Below are 16,475 nucleotides of genomic sequence, written 5' to 3' on the forward strand. Positions count from 1 at the left end.
AGGAATAACTGTCTTTCTAGTGTACAGCACCCGATTATGCTATACAATTAATTAGTTGCACATGGATGTGTGGTGCAACGGATAAAGGTGTTGAGTGATGGCCATTTCTAAGTGATAGTCTTCTTTAAATTTGATAATTTTATTGAATTGTGTGATTTGATAATTTTATTGAATGATGTGATTTGATAATTTTATTGAATTGTGTTATTTGATAATTTTATTGAATTGTGTGATGTGATAATTTTATTGAATTATGTGATTTGATAATTTTATTGAATGATGTGATTTGATAATTTTATTGAATTATGTGATTTGATAATTTTATTGAATTATGTGATTTGATAATTTTATTGAATTGTGTGATTTGATAATTTTATTGAATTATGTGATTTGATAATTTTATTGAATTATGTGATTTGATAATTTTATTGAATTATGTGATTTGATAATTTTATTGAATGATGTGATTTGATAATTATATTAAATGATGTGATTTGATAATTATATTGAATGATGTGATTTGATAATTTTATTAAATTGTTTTATTTGATAATTTTATTGAATTGTGTGATTTGATAATTTCATTGAATTGTGTTATTTGACAATTTTATTGAATTGTGTGATTTTATAATTTTATTGAATTGTGTTATTTGATAATTTTATTAAATTGTGTTATTTGATAATTTTATTGAATTATGTGATTTGATAATTTTATTAAATTGTGTTATTTGATAATTTTATTAAATTGTGTTATTTGATAATTTTATTGAATTGTGTGATTTTATAATTTTATTGAATTATGTGATTTGATAATTTTATTAAATTGTGTTATTTGATAATTTTATTGAATTATGTGATTTGATAATTTTATTAAATTGTGTTATTTGATAATTTTATTGAATTGTGTGATTTTATAATTTTAATGAATTGTGTGATTTGATAATTTTATTGAATAATGTCATTTGATAATTTTTTTTTTAATTATGTGATTTTATAATTTTATTTGATGTCAGCTTACATTTTTGATTCTAATATAATTTTTTGAAAATTGATGAAAATAGTTATTCAAAAATACAATTGATTTCATTTTTTTTTTCATTTTTAATAACAAATTTTTATATCTATTTTACTTTTATGGTGTATACATGCATATTTATGTAAATTGATAATTTTAACGAATTGTGTTTCGATATGTTTTTTATCTGCAAATTGTGGATCCAAAAAGATGAGTTTCCTTCCATATGAAAATGTTCATCATTAAAACAAAATAATGTAAGAAAAACAAACAATGAAAAAACAAAACAGCAAAAAAGACAAAACAACAAAAGTCTTCTGCTTGTAATGTTTTTAATTTTCTTTCATTGAATGTACAACTTGTGAGTATTACATCAGGTACTGATGATCAATTCAACTTTAGTACATTTTGTAATATTTGCAGATTGTTTTTCGTTCTCTACAAGTCGTCATTAATGATTCTGCCAATCAGACAACAATTTCAGAATTTATTTTTCTAGTTTCCATTTTTTATTTTATTTTATTTTTTTGATAAACTTGAGTAAATTTTGTATATTTTGTTTTCTGTTGTTAAAACAAAATGGCCGCTTTTCATGTTGCGAAGAAATCGTTTGTTGGTGGAATAACGTTTTTAGTTCTTATGATTCTTTCAACTCCTGTTGGAGATGCAGACATTTAATAATGCTTGCATATATAAGGTAAAAATAACCGATTATATATACCCGATCAATCGTTACGCATTACATCAGTGGTTATTATGTTAGTAAATACATAATTTCTTTACTTTGATATTCATTATGTTTTTATAAGAATTACAGAGTCAGAATACATTGTGATGTCATAATAGACCTCTTCTCTTTCCTTCCCTTTACCTCCCCATATTTCCTTTTTCTCCTTCCTCTGCATCCATGTTCCTTCTCATCTATCTCCAACTCCTCATCATCCTCATTCTCTCTCTCATCCTCTTTTTCTCTCCTCTTTTTTCTTTTTTGCGTTCTGTCCCTGCTGTCGCCAGATCAGGCTGTCAGAAGATATTGGCTTTCTGACCTAAAATGCATCAAGCATCAATATCATTTTTATTTATTTATTTTCACAATGTTATCCTCACCTCCATAGTTGTTGTTGTTTCGCCAGAAGGCCAGAGGATGAGTTGATCGAAACATTGTGAAACAACAACTATAAAGATAAGGATAACAGTCTGCAAATAAACAAATAAAAATACAAATTACTCATCTCAAAGGATTCCAATAAAGATTATATATAATTAATGATAATAATTAATAATAATGATAATTGGGAATGATAATAATTAATTATAATAATAATAATTCCAATAAAGAATAGTATATATAATTAATAATAATAATAATATAATTAATAATAATATAATAATAATAATAATTCCAATAAAGAATAATATATATAATTAATAATAATAATAATAATAATAATAATAATAATATAATTAATGTCATTGATTTTTATTTCCCTTTACAAAACTCAATCATGTTCTGCAAAACCAAAAGGACAATTTTTCTCTACAAAATAACCAAACCAAACACCATGAATAAATATTTGAAGATATAAACAAATTGAAGCATTAAATCTTCTGCCAAAATTACTTGATTTGGCATTAAATAACCGGAAAAGCTAAACAAAACAATTTCCCCATTCCTTCCTTCCCACTGCTTTCCATTTTTCAGTTCTATTTCTCCATTCTTTCCCATCTCCATAAACGTTTTTATATTTTATTAACAAAAAAAAAAAAAAAAACCAGCATTTTTTTTTATTTAAAGCCATGATGCCATTTTATTTAAATTTAAAAAAGAAGACAATAAAATAACGATTTTCACTTTAACATTTCAATTAAATTTATCAAATCGAAAAAAGGAAAAGAGCCAAGCTGGTTGTTTCAAATTCCAACATTTCTTCAGACGACAATTTAACACATTTTTCAAAATTTGATATTTCAAGCAAACAGTATACACAGGATTTTGGTAAATATGTTTGAATGCGTTTGAAACTTTTTGAAAAAGAAAAGAAAAACGTCATATCTTGGCAAATAATTGATATATTCTTAAAATTGGATCTCATAAAAAATCTTTTGCTAATGTTTGACCTATACTGCCTCTCCTGAATTCTGCGAGTCTGCTGGCATCATTTTGTCTCCAGTACTCAGTTCAGGATGCAGCGCAGGATCATTCTGCTTAACCAAGCTCTTTTAAAGAAGAGACTTTGTTGGTTTGGTCATGTTGTGTGCCAGGAGTATTTATCCAATGGAGCAGCCCCAGAATCACTCCAAGATGGGCAAAGACACTTGGGAGGCCAGCTGAAGACTTGGTTACACACTATCAAAACTGACCTAAAACCTAGCTCTGAGCCACAGATTTATGGTTTTCACTGCTGATCCTGGGTCTGGCTGCCCATCACTGCGGACTGTTGTGTCTTTGTCCAGGATACTGAGTGTTCTATGGGAGAAGCCAACTCAACCTATCATAGGTTAATGTTGTCTCAAGTCAAGTCAAGGATCTTTTGCCAAATATGGTTCACTCAAAGAAGCCATGTTGAGCCTCCAGCATGGCCATCAGGCGTGATCTGATCCTGGAGCATGCAGCATTCACACCAGTTTTATTCTTACAATCGGCTCATCTTTCATGTTGCAGGCAATATGGTTTGTGTGTTTTCTAAATCGTGTCTTACAATAATCCATGAAGTTATAATCAGATGTGTTGTCAGATGATTAGACTGCTGAAGTCCCGGTGTAGACTTTTGTTTGAAAAAAAAAAGAAGAAAAAAACGTTAATTTATAATTTCCGTATGCAAAGGGGAGGAGGGAGTTGTGGAGATTATCAATATAAGCAAAGGAAAAACGCAAGTTGGTGATTTGCTTCTACTCGGCTGAGGAGTCTACGTCCTTCTAATATAGCCCCCTGTATATAGGGATGCTGTCGCCAACTAAAAACACAGAGAACTTGAGAAATTAAGAATCCAAACGCCAATTCCAAAATACTTAGAAAGTACGATAAAACATTTTTTTTTTTTCCCCAAACTCAATATTGTAACAATGGAAGTTCTTGGACGTGCGCTTCTGGGTTTTCCTGGAGATTGAACATGGAGCTGAGTGTGTGACAAGATATTCAACGAACACTGAGCTGAAGCAGAAGTTTCTAAATTTTTTAAACCAATCACAAATCATCATGATGCAGATCACTTTCTTCCATATATTCTGGAGCTTTCCTGTTGTTCATGATTTCCAGCCGTGAAACCCACTAATAATACACGCAGATATTTGTATCCGATGCATTTTATCACAATCAAATATTTCAAATTGTTTTGAAATGAAAGAATATTTTAAAAAAATTATCAAATTTATCCCAAACATCTTGTCGACATAGAAACACAATTGAATGTTTTATTTTTTTTTTTAAATGTTTTTTTGTGTTGAGTTGTTATTTTGAATGATTTTTATTTATTTTTTTAATTTTTGTTCAAATTAGCTAAGATGTACAGTTCCTTGAAGGATTATTTCTCTTGAGAAAAAAAAAACAAGAAAGACTTAGTAAAGATTATTTTATCGTCAGGGTGTGAATTCCGTTATACGTTAATCTTGCATAGCCAAAATACAATTGTTGAGAGACAACGCACAGATCTTTACTTTTCTTTCTCCAACTTTACAGCATGGAAAGAAAGAAAGAAAGAAAAAAAAAAAGGTGTACAAAATACTGAGGATGGAGTTTGACTCTGAAATATATTTAAATTATAAATTATTTCAAACAAGTAAAATATTTGTTTATTTTCATAATATTGCGTTGTGATTTGGCTTTCAAGCACACCTGATGCGGGTTTTATTTTATTCGGATTATTTTTTTTTTAGATTTGCAAATTAAAAAAAAAAAAATCTTATTTGCTTTGCGTGACGATTTGTTTGTTTTGAAATACAATTTTTGTTGCCGTTTTCTTTTTCGATTTTAGTTCAGGAGAAAGATGGTTTTCTTAAGTCGGCTGATGAAGAAATACATCGTTTAACGTTTGATTCTGAGGCTTTTGTTGAAAAGTAAGTAAAAAAAAAAAGCTTATTTTTGAGAATTTCTTTTTCTAAACATTCAAATGTCATTCCATATTTTGATGCTTCTTTTTTTTTTTTTTTTTTTTTTTTTTTGTTGGATGTACTTGTTTCTGAAAGCAGAAAGATGTAGCACGAGGCTAAAAGATGGAGGTGACACCAGTTGGGTACATAAATCGCTGAGAATAACCCGATCAGAATTATTAAGTAGCAGTGGTTCAGTTTTGTTTTTTTTTATTTAAGATTTTTTTATTCACCGCCAAACATGCATATTGCTACTTGAACATAAAAGGCTAAATGAACACTATGTAGGGAGTTGAGCAGCAAGATATAAACTTCTGCTTGTTAGTACAGTCAGGAAGCAGGAGACCAGGAGGAAATTCCAAAGTTTAGCAATTCGAGTGAAGAAACTAATAGAGTATAAGGCTTTCCAGAATATAGGGACTTCAACTGTGAAGGAGTGGGATTTTGTTGCTTGTAAGGTTAATCAGGGGTATTTATGTTAAGAGCATCTGTGCTAAAAGTTTGTTAGAGCATGTTTAATTAAAATTTTTTTATTTTTTTACAAAGAAGTCACCACTTATCAAGGCCTGGAGGCCACTCAAGGATAAGGGTTAATGAGTGTACAGTAGTCAAAGGGAACATGTCGTAGTAATCGTTAGTAGTGGAAATTTGGTAAATTGGATTACTTAAGGGGACAGCTTATCAAGAATTTGTTTACGCTGGACTTGAAGATGACCGTATTGTAATCAGCCGGAAAGCAGGAAAATGGAATAGAGTTTAGGCACAGATAAAGAGTGGGGAAATTATTGATAGTGGTTTCAGCTAGATGAGTGTTTTTCATGAAAGTCAGGACAGAGGGGATCATTGATTAGAGCTCAGACGAGCACTTGCCATGAAAATAACAGTAAAGCAGAGACAGGCTCGCAACGTCTCTTCTGTGAGAAAGAGGTTGCATGGAAGAGAAAAGGGGGGGGCATCCCCTACAAGGCTACGAAGTCTATTTTGTGATGGGCAATAAACCAAAACCTAATGACAAAAAAAAAATGTATCCCAAACCTAAGTTAGACGTAACAATGGATCGACTGGTGGAAAGATGGAACCAATTATTGAGGTATTTTAGACGCATCTAAATATGCTATTTTAAAGTTTAACATGACAGTCCAAATATAATTCTCTTTTTTTTAATTTTCTTATCAGTTTGTTTTCAAGCTGGGGATGGGGCATCCTACCAGATGCCAAACATTCACCTGCTATTTTATATATTCCAACCGAGAGATCTTTTTAAGATTCTAACCATCCCTTTAAATGCAATTGTTTTAATCTCTCTTTCACTTGGTCCACTGGGTATATTTGTCAGGTAGTTTTTGAAATTCTTTTTCATGAGTCCAGTTACTTCTATAATTACTGAAATTATAGACATCTTCCTAAGATTCCAGTTTCTTTTCATGCCATCCATAAAAATCTGGTATTTCGTTATCTTTTCCCTTTCAACACTGTTTAACCCAGCATCACTTGGAACACTGACTTCTACTAAGGTTGCTTCTTTCTCTTTCTTGTCCCATATCACTATGTCAGGTTTAATATCACCGTTTTCAAGGTACGCAGCTGTACAAACTGCATAGTCGTAGTGGATAACTTATTTCCAACGGTTCTTTCTGGTTTATGTTCCCAGGACTTGCTGTTACATTCGGTATTCAACTTTTACAGATTTTCCAGTGGCGATATTTACAACTTAAATTGTGTGATATCATATAGTAGCCGTCTCCGAACTGAACCTTACAACTGGATGTCAGGTGTCTCACATTCTCTACTTGTGTTGCAGAACCTGTACTTGTTGTCATTGGTGAGATCACTCATTTTTTTAAAAGCATTCGTCATCAAGCCTTGATCTTGGACAGCCATTATAATCCTCTCCCGATCATAGTGAAGTGATCGTCTTTTTAACCAATCTAAAAAAAGCCTTCTTTATCTATATGGTCCCGTGTTAATTCATCCAGAAAATACTTGGCACGCTGTTGGTTGGCCTATTCTTCCAGTTTTATGCAATGAAAGTTCTTTGTGTATTTTTTGGCGATTCTTTTGGGCTATTTCCGTAGCAAACTTGTTTTCTAATTCTGTTTCAATTGTAAGACCGTCTTGTCCAAAATGTTTGGCCAGTCTCATGATGGCGGTTGTTCTGCTGGCTCGTGTTTTTGGAGCTCATCAAATATTGCACAGTGTTCACAATAGTGGCACGATGCTGATGGTTAATTTCTGAGAGACCCAAACCGTCTGCCCCTCTAGACAGATACAACCCGGGCAGACACTGGTTTCTGTATGTTATTTTGAACACTGTCAACATTTTCTGCATTTTAGCGTCCAATCTATTTATGTCATTTTGTGACCATTCAACAATGTCAAAGCTGAATGTTATAGGCATGGTTAGTTGGTTAATACCAGTTGATTTTTTTTTTTTTTTTTTTTTTTTTGTAAGCTTTTTTTTACAGATTTTCCTTACGCAATGTATTTTTGTCAATTTTTTCTTCCATCTTAGCATGTTGACTTGAATCATTCTCTTCTATGAGATTTGTATTTTTCTTGCTCTTCTAGGCCCTTGATATCAGTATCTTCATCAAATTGTATGTTTTCCGTTTGGATCTTCTTTCCAGCTCTGATGGATCACTTGGCACATTTGTCCGAACCAAATCTCATTCCAATATCTCTGGAGAATTTATTATGTATGACCTGTAAGAGTCATCTTCAATTAGTGTCTGAGTTGGTATACAACTTGAGGTTATCCATAAAAAGCAGGTGGTTAACTCTTTTGTTTGGATCTTGTAGGCAGCCCTGGCTCAGATTGTAGGCACTTTGACTTTTCCAGCTTGTAAAATAATTATCTGAAGTTATACATGTCAGGTTTAAGGTTCAAAATTTTTCAGAATTTTAAAATCTGGTCCAATATTGATTATTGAACTTTCCCCAGGATCCCAAATGCCCCTAAATCAAGCTAATTTTACTATATTAATAGTATGGACATTGAAAAGCCTGTTTTCGAGCCAATTCAGATCCAACATTGTTTAATTTATTGAGTAACTTGCTTAATGGATCTGTCGGTAGGCAGAAGAATAAGAGAGATATCTCCTTGGAAGATTCCTCTTCTGATGTTGGAGATTTTTACAGTTCCATTAGTGTGGCGTAAATACCATTTTAAATTTAAGCATGACAGGCTTCATAAAATACAATTTCAAAAAAGCAAGCAATAAAATGCTATCTTAAACTGAATTATAATTAGGGCTATGACAAGAGAATATTCTTTTCATTGTTTTGACTCTCGAGTATATATCCGACACAGTTAGACAATCGAGAACCACATCACTCTATCTAAAATATATAAAATATTAACTGATATATACTCGAGAGTCAAAATAATGAAAAGAGTATTCTTTTATCATAGCCCTGATTATGATTAACCGACAAACCAATTGACAGACAAAGCCTTTTCTAGGGATGTCTGGTTGCGTCTCAAAATAACAAAAACAAAAAAAACTATAATCTTTTTGATGTTTTTATAAAAAAAAAAAATTTGAAATACTAAAAATGATAAAACTTTGTTTTTCTTATGCCAAACGAATCTTTGAATTATTTTTATTTGTAGAATTAACCGATCATCTTTTTTTTTTTCTTTTCCTCTTCTTCTCTCTGCCAGAGTTATCATGAAGAACCTTCTTCTGGGTTATCTGACAACGCCTCAAAATAAACAGAGCGACGTCTTACGACTTATTGGAGCCGTGCTGCAGTTCACGCCAGAGGATTTCCACAAGGTACAAAAAAAAATACATGCATCTTTCATTGGCTATCATATCGACAATCGTTGAAATTTGTTAATGAACTCTCACTCCTAGCATTGTTAGGTTGTCAAAAAAAAAAAACTTTTTGTCCATCGTTGTTGATGAAGACTACGAACATCACTAATGATGCTGCGACTTGTGCGTGAAATTTTTATGATAAGAGTTGCGCAATCTCCAACCACACCTCTCCTGAATCAGCATTGTTGGTCCCCCGACAAAAGGAGAGTAGACTTGTAAATTCACCTTTGTCCGTTCGTCCGTTCGTCTGTCCGCACTTTTCTCAATAACTATGCCTTGGAATTTTTTGAAAGTTTGCACAAACATTAAACATGATATGAGTAAAAAAAGTAACAGAACAGATTTTCCGGGAAAACTCCGGTTGTGCCTTTCGGGTTAGAATGGCTAAAATTGGCACTTTTGTGCTTATTAAAAAAAAAAATGATGCCTTGGATTTTTATAAAACTTTCTGAAAAGTTGTAACTAACTGATTTCTATATAATTTTGTTTGTCTATACTTAGCGATAACTCTTGAGTGTGCCCCAGGGGCTCTTTTAGGGCTAATAAAAACACTCCATTTTTGGGACTATTTTATCATATTTGTCCAAAAATTTTCTGTGTGTGTCTATATAGCAGTTTTGCATGGTGCTGAACTCAAATTTAAATAAATAGCTTCAGCCTCTGTCCCATCGACGAAACGTTGCATCCCTCTGCCTGTTCTACAAGTATTTTAATGGTGAATTCTCTGACGAACTGCAAGCACTTGTGCTCCCACAACGTGAACACCCTCGACAAACCCGACAGGCTGCTAAATCCCACCCCCACACTGTAGACTATTCTTTAGAATTTTTTATATACTCCCTAGGTTATAATATCTACGATTTGCGAAGGGACGTCGTCTCTAAATTTATTTTGATTGACTTTTGTAAAATTCAGGCTATTCCATTGTCTCAAGTGTTTGTTGGTGTTTTTCGTATAAATAAAGTGAAACTGTCGAATCAGATCAGCTCGCTGGCCTTTGTGGTCACACGTCTTGAAGTCAATTAGCTTTGATCAATGTGGGGAAAACCCTTCATTTGAGAGCACCTCTTTTTTTTTGATATTTGTAATTTTTTTCTATTTTTAATTATTTTTAACACTTTTGATTTCCTTTTCATTTTTTTCTATTTTTTTTAATTATTTGAACATTTTTGATATTTGTAATTTTTTTCTATTTTTTTGATATTTGTAATTTTTTTCTAATTTTTTGATATTTGTAATTTTTTTCTATTTTTTTGATATTTGTAAAATTTTTTTCTAATTTTTTGATTTGTAATTTTTTTTCTATATATATGTAATTTTTTTTTATTTTTAAATTATTTTTAACATTTTGATATTTGTAATTTTTTTTCTATTTTTTGATTATTTTGAACATTTTTTATTTCTTTCTTTAAAAAAATAGTATTGATATTTTTTATTTTTATTTTTAAAATTTTTGATATTTGTAAATTATTTTTTTCTTTCTATTTTTTAAACTTTAACCTCCCCACTCTTTTCTAGGCTGAACAATTGAGCCAGAAGAGTTGGATGCCAAGTTTCTTGCGATTAGGACCAACCATACCCTCCACGCCATCAGCCTCTCCGATGACAACCCCTTCAAGGTTCAACAAGGTAAGGGCCTCTTTGAACTGCTGTCTCTCCCTTTTTTAAGATAGTAATATGTTGCCTGAATGCTATACTCATTCTTGAGTATCAGGCATTTGTTGAGTATATAGGTTGAGAAGTGTCTTCACACATTCTCACTTTTATAGATATATAGATAGGTTTATGAAATTATAAAAATAAGTTTGTTTTTCGATTTTAAAAATAAGCTTTTTAGTTGAATTTATATAATATATGTTTATGAAAGTATAAAAATAAAATATTTGAAATCCAAATAACAAATAAAATTATTGAAATCAAAACAAAATTTCGAAAATCATAAAAAAAAAAAGTCTCCAATATGTAATATTCCCAAAATAGTTTTTAAAGATTTTAAAATGTATTTACAATAATTCTTTAAAAAAAAATAATTTCAATAATTCTTGATTAAAATAAGATAGAAAAAAAAAACAAAAAAAACTCCAAAAGTCATACGGAGCAAGGTCTGGGCTAAAGGGAGGGGGAGGAACTGTCTTGATGCCAATCTTGGTCAAATAGTCTGTGACAACGATGGAGTTGTTGTTACATGATAAGGGCTGTCCCCTTTTCATGTAAGTATAAAAATAGAGAGATTTAGTTAAAATGAAAATGAAATTGAATAGACGAAATTCGAACCTCGTAATTTAGGTTTAGAAATAGATTACGAGAGAAAATTAGCAAATGGAATGTAAAACAAACCATTGTTAAGCTTAGAGATAAAATAGTTTGAAGAAAAGAATGTGCATTGTCAATTCTGTTATGAAAATTCAATTGAGGAATGCAACTATACAAGATAATTTAATAAACACATTTTTAACATATTGGAAAAATAGGTTACTGGGAATATAGGTTAAAATTCCTTTTGTAAACAAAGGAAAAATTTTTGGACACGCATTTCCAGAACACGTGAAAGAAGACACATGTTTTAACATGTGTATGACGTCATGGAAAATGGAAAGTTCTCGATATAGTTAGAAACTTTAGAGTTAAGCGGGGAGACGGAGGGAGAGTCAAAGAGAGTCTGAGAGAGAGTCAGAGGGAGTCTGAGGATGACAGACGATAGTCTGGAGTTGGGAGTCGAACGTTTAGAAGCGAGACGGTCACCTTTGAAACATAGAATGTGAAACTTTGAATTCCTGAAAGCAAAGCCACCGGCCGGTCCATGGAAATAAACCCATCATGTGTTTTTATAAACGTCGTCTTTGTGTTGTAATTCTACCAAAAAAGTAAAGTGGAAATTGTCATTATATGTCTTCTATATAATGGGGTTTAAAATGTCTTTATATACACAATGTGAACACTAAGACTGTCTCAACACTCAAAGAGCTTCTACACTTCTAAGTATGAACATTTTATATATATAAATCTCTTCATAACACGAACACAGAACGCAACAACATCCCTCTCTAAGACTCTCACTATTAATAAGACTCTCTAACATGCACTTTTAATAACAACAATAACAATAATAATAAGACTATTATATAACATTGTGGACTGCATCCTTGGGACAAACTTTGTGCAAATCTTCTGCATCTTCAGTTCCTCACGAATAATTGTGTGTACAGTTCCCACACTGACATCAAACTGTGCACTTATTGTCTCTATAGACACATGGTGGTCCTTGTCTATGAAATTCTTTATTTGGCTAATCACCTCTGCTGTTCTGACTTACTTACTCCTACCACACTTCTCATCATCCCTCATAGATTCCCTGCCTTCCTTGAATATCTTATGCCATTCAAAAACTAATGCTTGATTCATGTAAGATGATCTCAAAGCAGTGTGAATCATTCCATATGTTTCTGTGGCATTTTTTTTTTTTTTTTTTTTCAAGTTTAAAGTAGAATTTTACTGCATATCGTTATTCTAAAGTGTCCTCACGACAAGATTTCATTTTTAAAATTCAACCGCTGTGACAATCAGACTTTAGTAGGGTGTATTACAGTTCCTGATGTAGCTGTTCATTTGAATGTGAAATCATAAAAATTGGTCAGTCATCTCATAAGATATATAGCAATAACATACTGAATTTTAAAGAGTCTTTGACAATTTTAAATGCTTGTATATAAAAAAAAGTTTGGAAACTTATTGAAAGCACCTCATATTTCTTTTAATTGGTTATAATAATTTTATTTATTTTTTTCTTTTCTGTTTCACAGAGTTTCTCAGAATTATTTGTCAAGTTTTTAGAGCGAGAATCGTCGCCGCGATTACCTGCGTTGAAGATGAAAACCGAGGAATTAGATTCGGACGCGTCCAACAAGAATAAAAGTGGCAAAGCTCTTGCGACTTCGTCAAATTTCAATCCTTTTACGGCCCCTCGTCACGTTGCCCTTCCCGTTTCTGTTGATGATCATTTGTCGACGCACGGCCAACACCTTCTCATGGCTCCCATGGCCCCCGGCTTTCCTGTGATGTCCCCGGTAACTGCCACAGATTCGTCACAACCTGGCAAAACAAAGAAACACTCAAATTTATCGTCAGCCATTTTGAATGATGTCCTTGCTAATAAAACGTGACACGCGATGAAAACGTGACACGAAGGAAAAGAAATTATTCCATTGGCCGACTAATATGTCTTTTTTTTTTTTAATCTATGACCAAACCCGTTCAAATTGAAAACCCAAACGAAAACTAATCGAGAAGATCACTCCTCCCATGCGAGTCGATCTTCACTGAAATTGATAACTTGTTGTTATGGAGATGAAAATTATTTCTCGTGATGTTCGCCGTTAATTTCCGTGCGTAAATATGTTATGATTGGGAGATAAAAGTAATTTTTTTTGTTTTCTGTATTTTTTTTTGGAGGGGGGGGGGTCAATCATTTCCACATTTGGCACATTTTTGCGTAAAATTCAATAAATTTTTGAAGAGTAGAAGAAACTGCTTACCCCTCCGCTCAGAAATTATTGTTCAAATGTTCCAAAAAATATTCTTGAAGAATGAGAGATTCTTCTGATTTTCATATTCCATGATCTCTCTCTCTCTCTACCTTCATCTCCTCTTCTCTTTCTCTACATCTCTCTGTCTTTCTTGAAGAATTAGAAACTTCTTTCATTTCACATCTCTCTACATATTCTTCCTTCCACTCTCCTCCTGCCTTTCCTTGCATCTCCCACCTTTCCTCTTTCTATACATTTTTCTCTTCATCTCTCTCTCTCTCTCTCCTCGCTTTGTATTTGTCTTTCTCTTTCCCATTTCTGAATCTAATTACCTCCCTCCCTCCCTCTCTCTCTCTCTCTCTCTCTCGTGGTATCGTAAGATACTGCTGGGGTGCTCTGGGTTAGTGGTAATAATGCCTCGGCCCCAAAAATGATTCCTGAACCCAGAGCCTTCAATTAATGAAGGTTTTGTTTGAAGCAATGCTGCTATGCAAGCAACAGTTATTGTATAAACATTTTAAATATATATATATATATATATTTATATATAAATCTTTTATATATATATATATATATATATAAATCTTTTATATATATATATATATATATATATATATAAATCTTTTATATATATATATAAATCTTTTATATATATATATATATATATAAATCTTTTATATATATATATAAATCTTTTATATATATATATATATATATATATATATATATATATAAATCTTTTATATATATATATATATATATATATATATATATATATATATAAATCTTTTATATATATATATATATATATATATATATATATATAAATCTTTTATATATATATATATATATATATATAAATCTTTTATATATATATATATATATATATATAAATCTTTTATATATATATATATATATATATATATATATATAAATCTTTTATATATATATATATATATATATATATATAAATCTTTTATATATATATATATATGTATGTATATATATATATATATATATATATAAATCTTTTATATATATATATATATATATATATATATATATATAAATCTTTTATATATATATATATATATATATAAATCTTTTATATATATATATATATATATATATATATAAATCTTTTATATATATATATATATATATAAATCTTTTATATATATATATATATATATAAATCTTTTATATATATATATATATATATATATTTTATATATATATATATATATATATATTTTATATATATATATATATATATATATATATTTTATATATATATATATATATATATATATATTTTATATATATATATATAAATCTTTTATATATATATATATAAATCTTTTATATATATATATATATATAAATCTTTTATATATATATATATATATATATAAATCTTTTATATATATATATATATATATATATATATATATATATATATATATATATATATATATATATATTATTCTTTAAATCTGTCTGCCTATTTGCCTGTTCATTCGAGTATTTCCTGGAAACTACTGGGATAATCTAGCTAAAATTTTGTGTGGATCTTTTCTATGATAAGGTGCAGTGATGTAAGTCTTATGGTATCCATTTAATGCACTTTTTATGAATTAATAGGAATTAGTATTTAACGCAAAAATGAGCACAAATTTAATCTTCAACTATCAATTTGACACAACGCATTAATTCTATATATATTTATATATCTATATTTATGCATCTATATTTATGCATATTTATTTCAGGCAATACTTTTTGACTGTTTTTAATGGCCTAAAAAGTCTTATATATATTAGACTAGTTGATGGTCGATTCCGGAAACTTAATTACCGTACGATGAGATTGTAATTATATAGTATGTAAATAAATAAGACACACACACACACACACATATATATATATATATATATATATATATATATATATATATATATATATATATATAATGTGTGTGTTTGCATATGGTAAGCGATGCTGAAATTGGAAGATGTCCACACAATCAGAATTTGGTACTCGTTGACAGGAATATGTCTCTTCTTGAACCATAGAATAAATCTTCTCTAAGTTACAGGTAACTCATGTAGAACTCTCATAACTGAATGCGTCTAAACAAACAATAAGCAGCACGTCTTATAGATGAAATAAATAAAAAAAATATATTACCCCCCCCCCACCTTTCTTCTTATGTAGACAATAACAACAGGCAATTTTTATGAACACAAAATATTTTGCTATGAGGAACTGCAAAAAAAATGAGCTCTGCCTGATTTAAGCCGCTGATTGGTGTCTTTTTAAACAGTGTTGATGAGTCGATCTGGTTCCTAGCCTTTGGAAATCTTCGCCATCGCTTGTGGAACGAAAGGGGTATTCGACTAGACACAAAAATCCTTGTCTACCGTGCTGTTGTTCTTTCCATTCTTCTTTATGGATCTGAGTCATGGACTCCATACAGACATCACATTAATCAGCTGGACGTTTTCGACAAAAGCTGTCTACGTTCCATATGTGGTCTTAGCCTCCGCGACAAGGTATCAAATGCCGAATTATTCACAAAATGCAAAATATCTGGCATTGAATTATTCCTTATTCAATCGCAATTGCGGTGGGCTGGTCATGTATTGAGGATGCCTGATGACAGAATTCCAAAAATTGCGATGTACAGTCAATTTGAGGGTGGTAAAGAAATTGTCGGACGTCCTTGGCTTAGGTACAAGGACAAGTTGAAGAGTAACTTGTCTGCAGTGAACATACCATACAGGAGTCTTGAAGATGAGGTGAATGACCGAAAAAGATGGAGATCAAGGTGTTTTGAATGTCTCCAGAGGTTTCAATCTGAAAGCTTAAGGCAACTGAAAGAAAACAGAGTAAGAGCAAAACGACTAGCAGCCGCACCAATATCTGCAGCGTTAAATTCACATTCATGTTCTATTTGTGGCCTTGTCTGCAAGTCCCTTGCTGGACTAAAAAGTCATCAGAGGCAAAAGCATAAATGAGTTTTAG

General features: G+C 30.7%; 1 protein-coding gene across 4 annotated transcripts in view; it reads left to right on the forward strand.

The window, feature by feature from the left end:
- The window catches only part of LOC145260690 (thyroid receptor-interacting protein 11-like), a 183,818-nt gene extending 170,679 nt beyond the window's left edge, over positions 1 to 13,139 (forward strand). For all 4 annotated transcript variants that reach the window (XM_080119089.1, XM_080119091.1, XM_080119090.1 and 1 more), the window contains 4 exons: positions 4,987 to 5,068; positions 8,766 to 8,880; positions 10,444 to 10,554; positions 12,726 to 13,139. In XM_080119089.1, coding sequence (XP_079975215.1) covers positions 4,987 to 5,068; positions 8,766 to 8,880; positions 10,444 to 10,554; positions 12,726 to 13,085 — 668 coding nt within the window. In that variant the 3' untranslated portion in view covers positions 13,086 to 13,139. The remainder of the gene's footprint in view (positions 1 to 4,986; positions 5,069 to 8,765; positions 8,881 to 10,443; positions 10,555 to 12,725) is intronic.
- The last annotated feature ends 3,336 nt before the right edge of the window (positions 13,140 to 16,475 follow it).

The sequence above is a fragment of the Euprymna scolopes genome, chromosome 36 (genome assembly GCF_053919585.1).
Source record: "Euprymna scolopes isolate OS-2025 chromosome 36, ASM5391958v1, whole genome shotgun sequence".
NCBI classification, from domain to species: Eukaryota; Metazoa; Mollusca; class Cephalopoda; order Sepiida; family Sepiolidae; genus Euprymna; species Euprymna scolopes.